Source organism: Phalacrocorax carbo, chromosome 1 (genome assembly GCF_963921805.1).
Source record: "Phalacrocorax carbo chromosome 1, bPhaCar2.1, whole genome shotgun sequence".
Lineage (NCBI taxonomy): Eukaryota > Metazoa > Chordata > Aves > Suliformes > Phalacrocoracidae > Phalacrocorax > Phalacrocorax carbo.
In genome coordinates this window covers 24,467,025-24,479,177 of record NC_087513.1, presented here as the reverse complement: position 1 = coordinate 24,479,177, position 12,153 = coordinate 24,467,025, and the positions used below count along the sequence as shown (strand labels likewise).

At 35.2% G+C, this 12,153-nt stretch overlaps 1 protein-coding gene across 5 annotated transcripts in view; it reads right to left on the bottom strand.

The window, feature by feature from the left end:
• The window catches only part of POT1 (protection of telomeres 1), an 80,175-nt gene that overhangs the window by 26,194 nt on the left and 41,828 nt on the right, over nucleotides 1-12,153 (bottom strand). For all 5 annotated transcript variants that reach the window (XM_064446207.1, XM_064446184.1, XM_064446199.1 and 2 more), the window contains 2 exons: nucleotides 5,595-5,885; nucleotides 1,547-1,702 (listed from right to left, as the gene is read on the bottom strand). In XM_064446207.1, the coding sequence (XP_064302277.1) occupies nucleotides 1,547-1,702; nucleotides 5,595-5,885 (447 nt within the window). The remainder of the gene's footprint in view (nucleotides 1-1,546; nucleotides 1,703-5,594; nucleotides 5,886-12,153) is intronic.

The following is a 12,153-nucleotide window of genomic DNA, read 5'->3' as shown; positions in this document are numbered from 1 at the left end:
TAGATTTCTTAACAGTTTCCTTTGACATTAGAGCTTCTGCTACACAGTGCAGTATCCAGCAAAGGCACAGACACTTCAGAGATAAGAAAGAAAGGGCTTACAGGAAGGAAAAAAATTGAGAGAGCTGATGAAGACATCCCACATACCCCATATTCAATAGGAATTCCTGAATATAAATTGGAGAGAATAATACAGGGAGTATCATCAGCTACTCAAGAAATTATGTTTTATTAATATTAAAACATTTTTTCCCTTAATTTTCAAAACCTATTGCTTCACTGGAACATCAGCAGTTATTTATATCAATATATTACACCAGCTAGCAAGAGAAAAATTCTGGAATAGAACTTGCAAGTAATGAAATATTTCTGTGAGTAGGCAAGCCATTTTGCTATCTGTCACTTATTTATGAATGGGCATTAAATATATCAAATTGATTTCATCTCTGCTGATAGCCCCATCCTAACAAATGGCTATCACTTATCTTTATTTTCTGGTAAACAATTCCTTAAATACGATACTTGGGTATAGAGGGCAAGGCAAAAACCAAAAGATGTCCAGCAGAGAGCTACCAAGATGATCAGGGGACTGGATCATCTCCCTTATGAGGAAAGGCTGAGAGACCTGGGTTTGTTCAGCCTGGAGAAGAGAAGACTGAGGAGGGATCTTATCAGTGCTTATAAATATCTAAAGGGTGGGTGTCAGGATGATGGCACTAGGCTCTTTTCAGTGGTGCCCAATGACAGGACAAGGGGCAATGGGCACAAGTTGGAACACAGGAAGTTCCACCTGAATATGAGAAAACACTTCTTTCCTGTGAGGGTGCCAGAGCAGTGGCACAGGCTGCCCAGGGAGGCTGTGGAGTCTCCTTCCCTGGAGACATTCAAACCCTGCCTGGTCGTGTTCCTCTGCCCCCTGCTCTGGGTGTCCCTGCTCAAGCGGGGGGGTTGGATGAGATGACCTCCAGAGGTCCCTTCCAACCCCTACCATTCTGTGATTCTGTGATTCTTTGCTAATTTACTATATTCAGAAGCAAGATGGCAGTATTGCTGAAGATCAAATGTTTAATTATGTTGTCGCTTTCTCTATCTAAGCGTAATCAACATTACTGACCCACTAAATGAAGATTGCACTGCAAATTGCAGAAGTTTATAGAACAGAAAACCTTTTATTGACTTTAGAATTACAGTCCTTTAATGGGACTACAAGTTTAACCCTACTTTATACCATTTAAAAATAATTCTGAAGCACAGGATACATTTTCTGAGTGCATTATTTTCACAGGATTATATATGATATAAGAGTGTCTGGAAAGAACTGCTTAATTGGAAGAATTTTTTTCATGGCAATTTTAGTGTAATGAGGCTGTTTTACACATGTTAAAGGTGTTTTGCATTCAAATAGAAGGTATGGGAAATACAGTGAAAGATGAAGAGAAGCATTTGAATCTAATTAACAGTGGGACTGAATTGTCACATTCTTTGCAGTGAGTTCTAGGCAGCATATAGGCCACACAACTAGAGTTAGAAATACCAAACTGCATTACCTTAAGTGATTTTGCCAATTGCACATGGTTATCGTAGACTAGAATGTCCACTGTCAGATTTTGCAGCTGATGAAGAACAACTTTTTCTCCTTCCAGGTCTCTTGCTTCCACAGGCACCTTCCATGTTGGGTAAGGACATTTTGTGCCATCCCATACCTGCAATCAAATGAACTATTTCAATGTGCTCACAATACTTTAAGATTTTAAATAACTTCTTTTTTTTTTTTTTAATAGATTTGTTGTTTGATTGAAAATTGATAACAATAAGAAATCTTAATTGGGAGTCTCAGTCTTAAAGTCTTTAAATTACGTAAATTAGATTTTATCTTTTTTTTAAAATTCATATTCCTTATAGATGATAAAATAACCTCTATAGAGAATATGATGAAATGTTAATACCTGGGATTTGTTAATATTTTAAAAAAATCAGTGCTAGCAAAACCTCAACTGTTTATTCAGCAGTTACAACTCTAAGAATTCACCATATGCAGAACTGTCTATACTTAATTTTTAATCCTGACAGTTTTTAACCATTCCAGCTACAGTATGTGAAGACTGAGTACACAGCATATACTCCTTAATTACTGATGATCTACATCAATGTGCACTGCTAGTTATCCAGAAAGTATCAGAAAAACATCTGTATTTAACGTATACCTAATAACGAGGATTCTAAAATTGTTTTCCTAAAGCTAAGTTCTTGATACACTTCGATATTGAAATATCAACAGAGTTATTTTTGAGCTATCAAAGTTATTGTGAAAAAGTAAGATTACCAACAGACTTAGCACTTTGGAACCAAAATCTTACTACTTAAATCAAACATTAACATTTCAGTGATAGCTGCTTACGATATATTCTGTAAACTATGGTTTCCTGAGTTCCTGAAGATATACTTTTCTCAAAGACAATAGAAATAATGTTCTGAAATACTATCATAGAAAAAGAAAAATCTAGAGGCATTTGGACTCTAAGACTGAAATGCTGCATTTCATAGGATTTCATGCATATAGGTTCAACAGACACGAATTTTGAGACAGTTTGTGATACCAAGGTATTTTGTCCCATGAGTTAGGCACTGCAGAAGGGGAGGACAAAAAGACTCCAAAGCTTAATTTTTAAAGGGTTTCTACCCCTTATGCTTAACTGCTGTGGATCAAAAGGACCCACAGGAAAAGATCTAAGAATCAGCAAAGCTAAGTAGACTGAGAATAACTCATGGTTGAAATAATCATCCCAAATCAGGAGATAAAAGGGAAAACTGTTCACAGTGAAAATGACCCATAACATCAAATTAATGTTCCCTAATAAAAGTATATTCTGAAGGACCCAGATAATGAGGTGGTACACGCTGCCAGACTAAAAAAAGCCTATTATCTTCTGACCCTGTACTGTGAAATACTTAGAACCACCTTTGAAAGAGAGGTTGCCCATTGCTTGAGCTACCAAAGCTTTTCCAGAACTGAGCTTGAGAAATGTAGGTTTAGTGCAAATATATTATGAATTCAGTCACTTTGACAAAGAACCTTAAATTTGCCAAGTTTCCCATTATTTTTCAACTGGCTTTACTTGGGACACTTTGGTAGTTCTACTCTTAAGAGATGGATCTGACAGATGGATTGAAATAACCTGAACGCTCCCTGTCAGATACAAGGATGATTACTTAGCTTTAAAATGTCCTTTGCCAGAGGAACTAATGGGGCTAGTGTCAGGGCACCTTTTGGAGGAATCTGTAAGCCAGTAAGCTTTCTTTACAGGAAAAAAAGAATCCTTAGAAAAGTAGCTGGGTTTGTATTTTACTTGCACAAACATGAAAACAGACCAAGCTCTCTACCTCAGGAGCTTGCCAGCTTCTTTATTCAAATTATGGATAAAAACACAGAAGCCCTAATTTAAAAAACCAACACTTGTCTAAAAACCAACACTGATTAAATTAATTCTGGCTAAGAAACAGCAAATGGTTCCATTACTAGTCATGAACAGACTGGAACTAATGAATAGTTAGTGACATCCGTTGATCGCCATGGTCGGCAAAACACTGAAATAGGAGAGACACACCGAAACCTGTTTCTCTCTGCAGCAGAGCATGCTAATTGTATGACTTAGCTTAACGTAGACAATTTAACTTACAGACTGAAGGAAAGAAAAGAATAACAGTAAAACTCTTATGACAGGCATAAATGACAGAATAAATCCTAGTATGAGTTTTTTAGTCTCCATCAGTTTGAACAACAAAATTCTCAGAAAACGGTAAGCACTAACAAGTTAGCGATACTGTCTTTATGCCATGTCAGCCTCAGGTGCTGCGCAAATCCCAATTAATTTATCAAGTGTAATATTAAGTTATGCTACGGGTGATGCACAAAAATCACTGAAATTAATTTTAGTTGTCTTTGAAGCAATTCCCACTCGTTACATGAGCTCAACACCTAAAATAATAATTATATTTTATAGTATAATCAACGATTAATATAACTGATATACTTGGAATGACACGATAAATTTAAATCATTATTATAAAACATATAACCAGAGTAACATAATAGTTAATGATCACTCCATTTGAGCCAGTATTGAATCTGGGTTTTTCTTTTGTTTAGCAAATCAACAAAATAATCAGAGATCTGCCTACAATTTTTTAAAGAAGGCTTCTCTTCTATCATGACCAGCTTCTAGTATGAGAAAGGTATTTTGCCATGCATGAAAAATGGAGGAAATTAGCAACAGCATACCAATGTTAATCTATCATTCTTAAGCTTGTCTAATGTATTTTAATATGGATTTAAGTATTTAATATTTTATACTACTAAAAAAATATACTGTCAAAGGAATTAACATAAGAAAAATTGATCTACTGTTATTTGATTTCAAACTTTTACCTTCCCACGTCTACCCTAAGTTTTCCCCCCCAAGTCATTATCTTTACTATACAAAACTGACAAAATTGACTTCAGATCTTACAACAGGGAAAAGGATGTAAGGAAATATTAATAATTGAAGAAACTTGTCTCTGCCCTTGCAAAGGAAATGCTGAACATATACTTATTAATGAACAACTTAATTACAGTCCACAAAGTTCTGAAATTTTACTGGGTCGTATTTGACATCTATTTCGCAAGGGATAATTAAATGGAAATATTTGGAACAGCTGCAAAGCATATTATAGGATGACACAAGGTTTGCTTCTGTGTAGTGCATGAATTGTTCTGCACAAGAAAAAAATCTTTGCTGCTTTAATGAAGGGATAATGCAGTGTGCTGTTTCTAAAAATATTGTAACAATACAGCTTAATACGGTAGAACCAATAAATAATTTTATGAAGTCATAAAATGGAAAATAACAGGCTGTTCATCACTCACATTTTAACAATCAACTTACACAAGAAAGAAAAAGAAATACAGAGGAGTTTCAGAATAACACCACACTGATACATCTGGAGCTAAACCCAGGAAAATTATGCAGACCTCCTTTTTATTTATCTGATGTTAAGGATCACCCTTGGAAAGTACTCTCCTGTTGTGTGGCACTTTGCATTTTGTACTTTCAGTGAGCACTGATCCCCAAAGTGCTTATGTATAACTAAAAGAAGCTACCTAAAATCCATCAAGATATATAACATAAACCAATCTTTCATTTTCTAGAATGTGCTACTTACTGAATTAATTATATCCAGATCTAGAAAACTGAGCAATAATTGCTGCTAACTAAAAAACCAAGGTTAAAATTTAAAACTAACAATATTTTTCAAGTTCAAGAAATCTTGTGATATTTATCTACAAATGTTTGTGAAATGATGATCCATCTTACAATGGGTCTTACAAAACCTCTCTAAAGAGATAAAACAGATGAACAACTTTAAAGACAACTGGGATTTCTGTGTTTTTTTTTTTTCATAGAAATAAAATGGTCAAGGATCATAAATTTGCCTAACTTTGAAATATTTATCTACATAACATTATTTAAATCAATAAATATGTCTGTTTTATTGAAAGCTGAAGCACATCTTACTAAATAAATCTTAAAAATTATTTTAAAAAAATAAATCTACCTTTAGAAGAAAAGAAGATCCATCCACTTTTGCTTTTCCTACTAGCTGGCAAGTGAGATCAAAGAACAGCATTGGCTGAACATCAGACAATTTTGCTGCTGGCCCAGAGATGGAAAGACTACTGGCTGCCCAAACTCGTAATTCTTCTACTGTTTTCTGTTCTTCATCCATGAAAGTGTACACTTTGCTAGAGGTTCGAGGAACTACTGGCGCACCTACAGTTCCATCAAATGTCAAAGATGCAAATCCCACACTGGTAATTCCCTGTATCTGACCATTGTATTCCTTGATCTGTAACAAAATATGAAGAAAGAAAAATGGTTGCACTTCACTGAGACATGCATTCCATGAAGACTGGACCATTGATCATTTTTGTTCCTGGTGCTAAGGAGAACGGAGTCAGTATAAAAACAAAACAAAACAAAAAATGACATTAACAAGAAAACAAAGTGAGTAAGTAGAAAATATAATCTAACACAAAAGTTTTAAACAGGCAGACTAATACCTACCTGTAAATATACAGCATCAGGGCAGAGTATTTTATTCACAAATCTCAAAATGTTTGTGTGGGGAACATACCAGGATTACTTTTACAATGGGGAAACTGAGGCATGGAAGAAATTAATTTTTAGGGGTCACACAGCACAGTGATGGCAGAGCAAAGTTATTACGGATTCCTGTTTTCTGCTTCTCACAATAGCCCCATTTCCTGATATTATGGAACTGAAAAAGAAAATATCAGTTCCAGGAGCTATTTCTTTCTCTATAAAGCAAACAGTGACCAGCTTCCATCCCTTGAATTATGAATACAGCTTTCACAATTACTCTTATGTCTACTGCCCTGCACGCAGCAGGTCCCCTGTATCCTGTTGATTTAGCTACGTACCTGCTACCATATAAAACACAGTGTTCAAAGTCTGAAGCACTCCTTCAAGGATGTAGTCTAGTCTTCTTGTTCCCTGCACTTATATATTTTCACATATATATATCAAGGCACTGCATGACTCATTATCCAGAAATCTCAAACCAGCTGTTTTGACTCACCCCTGTTCAATTAAAATTTGCTTACCAAAAAAGCAAAAAGACTTTTGAATATAGCTTTTGTGAGACTATCTACTTTAGGATTCCCAATGCTCAATTTTCAAATGGTTGAAAATCTTACTGATTTAAAAGTGCAGAATCTGGGAGATGTGACAAAATTTCTAAACAGCAACATTTTTTACTGAAACATTGAGAATAATTTAGTCCTGAAATTAAAAAATTACACAGATCAAGTATTTCTTGGTAATTCATAAACAAAGCAGTTTAATCTTGGTGACAGGAAAGTCTTTAAACCCTGCTACTTTGATGTAATGCATAAATGCATGAATGATCATCTCTAGGATAAACTTTTATTTACTTAAGCATTCTCCAGACCTGACCAATGCAGCACATCATTTCATGACGTCATTCTTCTTCATTGGAACAGGGAAAATCTTTAGTCTTTTAACCTTTAGGTTTAAATATTGAAAATACAAGAAAAAACAATGGACAAATCAGGAAAATACAGTTTCGTAATCAATTCATGCCCATTACCCATGATCCGGAAGAAAAATACCACTGTAACACTGAGACATTATCGAATACAAATACACAGATTTACCTGAGTTGCTGCCACTATATTCCATAGCTTCTCAAAATAGGTAACATCCAGAGGGGAGGAAAACTTACTTTCATCACTTTTACTCATTCATCCACTACCAAAAGATACTTCAAGCACATTTTTAAGTATCTTGTCCGGCATGTCAAGTTTTTCTTGAAGTGTTTTAATTTCCAGTTTACCTACTTATTTCTTCACTAATTCTTTTGAATCATCAGCAAATTATCTTGACTTATTTCTTACTAAAAATACTGTCCTAGACTTCTAGCCTATTTATGAGGGCTCTAAACCTTTCAGGAAACCAGTTCAAGAAACTACTTTGTCTCCCTGAGCTTCCACTAATACTTCACCATAGACTATTCTCCCTGTTTCCCAAATCCTTTGTCATGCTTTGAGCATTCATGAGGCTGTGCTTGAACATATTGTGCTCCTGACATCTCCTAGCACCCTCGTTCAGTGGATTTGAAGTCAGCCTTAATGTAGGGAAAGGCAGTTATAAAATAACAAAAGAAATAAAGCATGTAAGAAGGAAAACCTGAAGTGCTGTGATGAGAAAATTACCAATGATCTTGAAGCAAAATTGAATTTCCTTAGGTATAGGTATGTGGAGAAGCCACTGAGTGGTCTCAAAGGTAAACAGTATTCAACAACATTATTTAGTGAACAACAAAACAAACAAGAAAAGTAAATGTGGAAAGGGTTACAGAACAAAATATTTCATAGCTGGAAAATTACTTATGTCAGACCCACAGAACAGATGACTGTCAACAGAAATTCGCCATGATTGTCCTTTAAAAACAAATAATTGCTAAAGCTATGAGGAATCACTGGAGTGTAAAATGAACAAAATCCATGGGCAAATGTTGTTTCATTATGGCACTCTAAGGAGATCTCAGATCAAGTTAAGCAGTGATACTGTAAACTAGTTATGTTTTCCACACAAAAACGATTTTGAAATTGAATTAAACTTAGGGAAAATAGCTAATCTGAGACTTTTGTATATGATGACAATTCCCCCTCAGCAGATTTTCTGTCATTTCTAGATACCTTGGGGATTTTCTAAAAAATTGGGGCAGGGAGAACAGGGAAGGGGGGCAGATGGCGAGCACTTTAAAAATTCCCTGAAAATTTTAAATATTAAATAAATAACAGTTTCTAAACAAGGATGTCTTCTGAGACAAACAATGAGTAGATATAATGTGCTTGGCTTGTTCTAAGGAGGCAAGTAAATGCTTGTATATATTGTGGGAGTCTTTGGCATAGTTTTTATAAACTAAAGACAAAAGGTGAAATGTCACCTCAACAAACTGCATGGACAATAAACTCCAGCAATTCATATGGGGTACAACTCTATCCTGAGTATGCTTATTGAAAAGAAGCTAATCTTGAAATATTTATGAATAGGTTTGCAGCAACAAAAACCACCTGAATTTTTTTTTTTTAAACTGAAGCTGATGTTATTCACCTCACTCAATGGAAAAGTGTGAAAGTAAGTAGTGGATAAAGCTGGAATAATAGCATCTCCAAGGTAGTTTTCCATCAAAACTGATTGTTAAATTGCAGAAGCAAAAGGACTATTTATGAAACCACTGGAGTCACAGATCATCTTAGAATATTGAAAAAATGCCTTGTAAAACATATACTAAGCTAATGTACATGTTCTAATACTGAGAAGGAAGATTTCCTAAAATTTAACTATTGATTTGTGGAAAGATCAGGAATTCGAGATAGTATTTTGAAACATGAGTGCATTAAGCTTAAAACCTGATTATCATTTATACATATAAAATGATTTCAAGTTATGTTGTGGTTTTTTTTTTTTTACTTGAAATATTATATTGCCTGAAATGCACTGTCCAAACTTCTGTTGCAATTTGAGTATTCATTCAGCTGAAGATCTTATTGTAAGGTATCTTCTACCTAAGCAGAAGTCAAAAACTTATGATATCTGTGATTCATGGTTGACAAAAAAATAACGGATCAATGTTCACATGCTGCTACCCAGTCTTCCCTTAACTGCAGAAACGTAGTATATGTGAGATGCTAGTGAAACGGAAAGAAGGAGTGCAAAAGTTTCTACAGGGAATATATTCACAAGATTTGTAGTTACTGTGGTGAGCACTGTATTCCCCTCAGTTAAACGCCTGTATATAAGCACATGCCACTCTGTGAGACAGGGTTCAGTTGACACAGAAGCAAGATACCTTATCTGCAGATAAGAAGTGACCAAAAAAAAAAATCCCCTCCTTCTCAAACACAGATTCTGATCACAAGCCTCCAGGAACAAAAAGCTTTATGAATATATAGAGAGGTTTATAAATGGCTGTACTGAAAAGGGATACTGTCCAAGTACTAGAAGGGTATGGCCCAACCACAGAACCACAAGAACTTTGGTTGGCAGGGACCTCAGGAGATCATGAAGTCCCACCTCTTCCTCAGTTCAGGGCTGTTGTCAGCGCTGGGTCACAGGGCTTTGGCTAGTTGAGCCTTGAAAAATTCCAAGCATGGAGATTCCAGAACCTCCCCAGGTAACCTCTTTCAATAACATACGACTCTCTTAGTCCACAGCAATCCTTGGAAACACCCCCTTTGCCATACTAAGTCCTATCATCTCTAGATCCATAAGGTTACCCATCACTGATTACTAAATATTTTGATTGTATAGAATGTTTAAAAAGATCTGTAGGAGTGTGGGGGAAATACCTACCCATGGATTATATTTCAAGTGAAACCCCATCCAAATATCCCTTGCAATAGTACAAAAGAACACAATATACTAGGTGCCACACACTCTTCTAATTTGTTCTTATAAATGATGGCTACAAAAAGGGATTTCTTTCTAGAAGACGGATTAAAAATTTACCTTATGCTAGGGAATGGGGGTTCCAAGTCACAAAGGGATGCCCTTCAATTCTCCCCATTCACTCACCACCTTACACAAAGTTTTAGAGACAGATCACTGCACTTTAACTTGAAAAATGTTCTAAGATAGCTGAAGCAGATACTTGATGAAAAACACAAACAAATAAAACATAGGCTTTCTGTTGTGTCAAGGCAGAAAAATTTAGTTCACTTAGATGCATCTTTAGCCTACTTCCTTGGATTCTTTCTTTTCTGTTTTTGGCTTCACAGGTAGCCAACACAGAATGGAATGGCATCTAGGGGTCACTGGTCCAAGATGGCATGTGTTTCAGACCTGTCTGAACTGAACCACAGAGCTTTTAAAACTTGGAAACACCCTGTAAGTATTGCTTGCCATTTGAGCAGTGACAAGTTATAAACAAAAGTTGCTTTCTCCTGTTAAATGCTACTACCTTATCAGTGGTTCTGACACTTTAAACAAGAAACAAAGCAAAAGCAGGTTGAGGTGTCTTGTTAAGAAATTATGTTTATATGCCTCAAACCAGCTGAAAAAAAAAATCCCACAAGAATTGTCCTGGAGTCTTTTAGGGTATGAATGGCCTCAACAATTTCATTCCTAAATGGCCTATTAAATGGGAGTCACTCCTTTGTGTTATGGACTTAGAGTAAAATCAAAGTCCTGGATTTATGATGATTTGTCCATCTCAGACTGTTGCCACTGAAGAATACAATACATTTTATGTCCAGCATCACCTACAAGGATATTAATAACTAATTCCCTTAATTTGTCCCTGCTCCACTGCTGCTGAAACTCTTGAGCTTTATTAGGAATTGCACAGTGCTAAGAAGAGGCTAAAAGTTAGAGTGAGACTTTTGGAGATGTTTCTCACTAGCCCTCTCCAGACTCAGCAACATGAGAATGACTTCAGTTCTACAATCTGGAAGCCTGCATTTTTAAAACTGATCTGGAAACAGGAAATCTTGCTTTCCATTCTGAGTGGCATGCAGTGCACAAGGGTGGGATGAGATGGGATGGAAGGCTAAAAAAACCATTGTGAACACTGAAGACATACTTCCAAGCTAAAACATAGTTGTAGATCAAGCATTTGAATGATATACACAGCCCATAACAGAATGTGCAAACAGACAAATACTCCGATATCCCCAGAATACTGTGTTTTGTTAAAATTGTTACTAATTTAATAACTTATTGCTCAAAAACATGCTAGACAACCTGAGCCTTAACAGATCCAGAGATTAATTTCTTTGTAAAATTTTTTATGATTGTCACTGATGTTGTTTATATGAAGTTTTCTTCAAAAAAATACCTGAATACATTTGGCACATTTCCTTATATTTTGTAAATGTTTTTCCAAGTTAAGTAAAGTAAATTGCAGTCTAAACAAGTTTGGAAGATATGGTATGCTGATTATATTTTCTTGTATTTTAGTAAGGTAATCCTAGTGTACATGTACATGTAATATAGCAGACAGGTAATAATGAAATAGAGAATCAATTTGAAGTAAGTTAGTAAATAATCTCTGTCCTGATATGAATGAAACCGTTTTGAACATGTTTAAGTATAACAACAGGAAAACTAAACTACAAAAACTATCTGCAGGCACCTTCCAAAAGAAAGTTAACAAGGCTAGTCATATGGAAGTAAAATGAATTTTTATGAAGACATGAAAAATACATCTCGATATTAAGATCATAAATTATAGCTTATCCTCCACCGTTCCTGAGAGTTGTTGTCTGCAAAATAAGACTATCAGAAACGTCTGCAGCAATGGAATTGTACATCGTACATTTAATTTACCAGTTCACCTGAACATATTTTAACTATTTTCTGGGAAAAATATTGTATGCAGAAAGTATGTATATTTAAACTAGTTGAAATAATCTCAGTTTTGATAATAATTTAGAAAAACTAGCAGGCACTGTGCTACTGCTTTAGAAATATTCCTCAAAGTGGCACAGTATATTTGAGAAAATTATAGTAAAGTAAAAAATTACCATTTTGGAATATTTCCTACATATTTAAGACATGATCAGGAA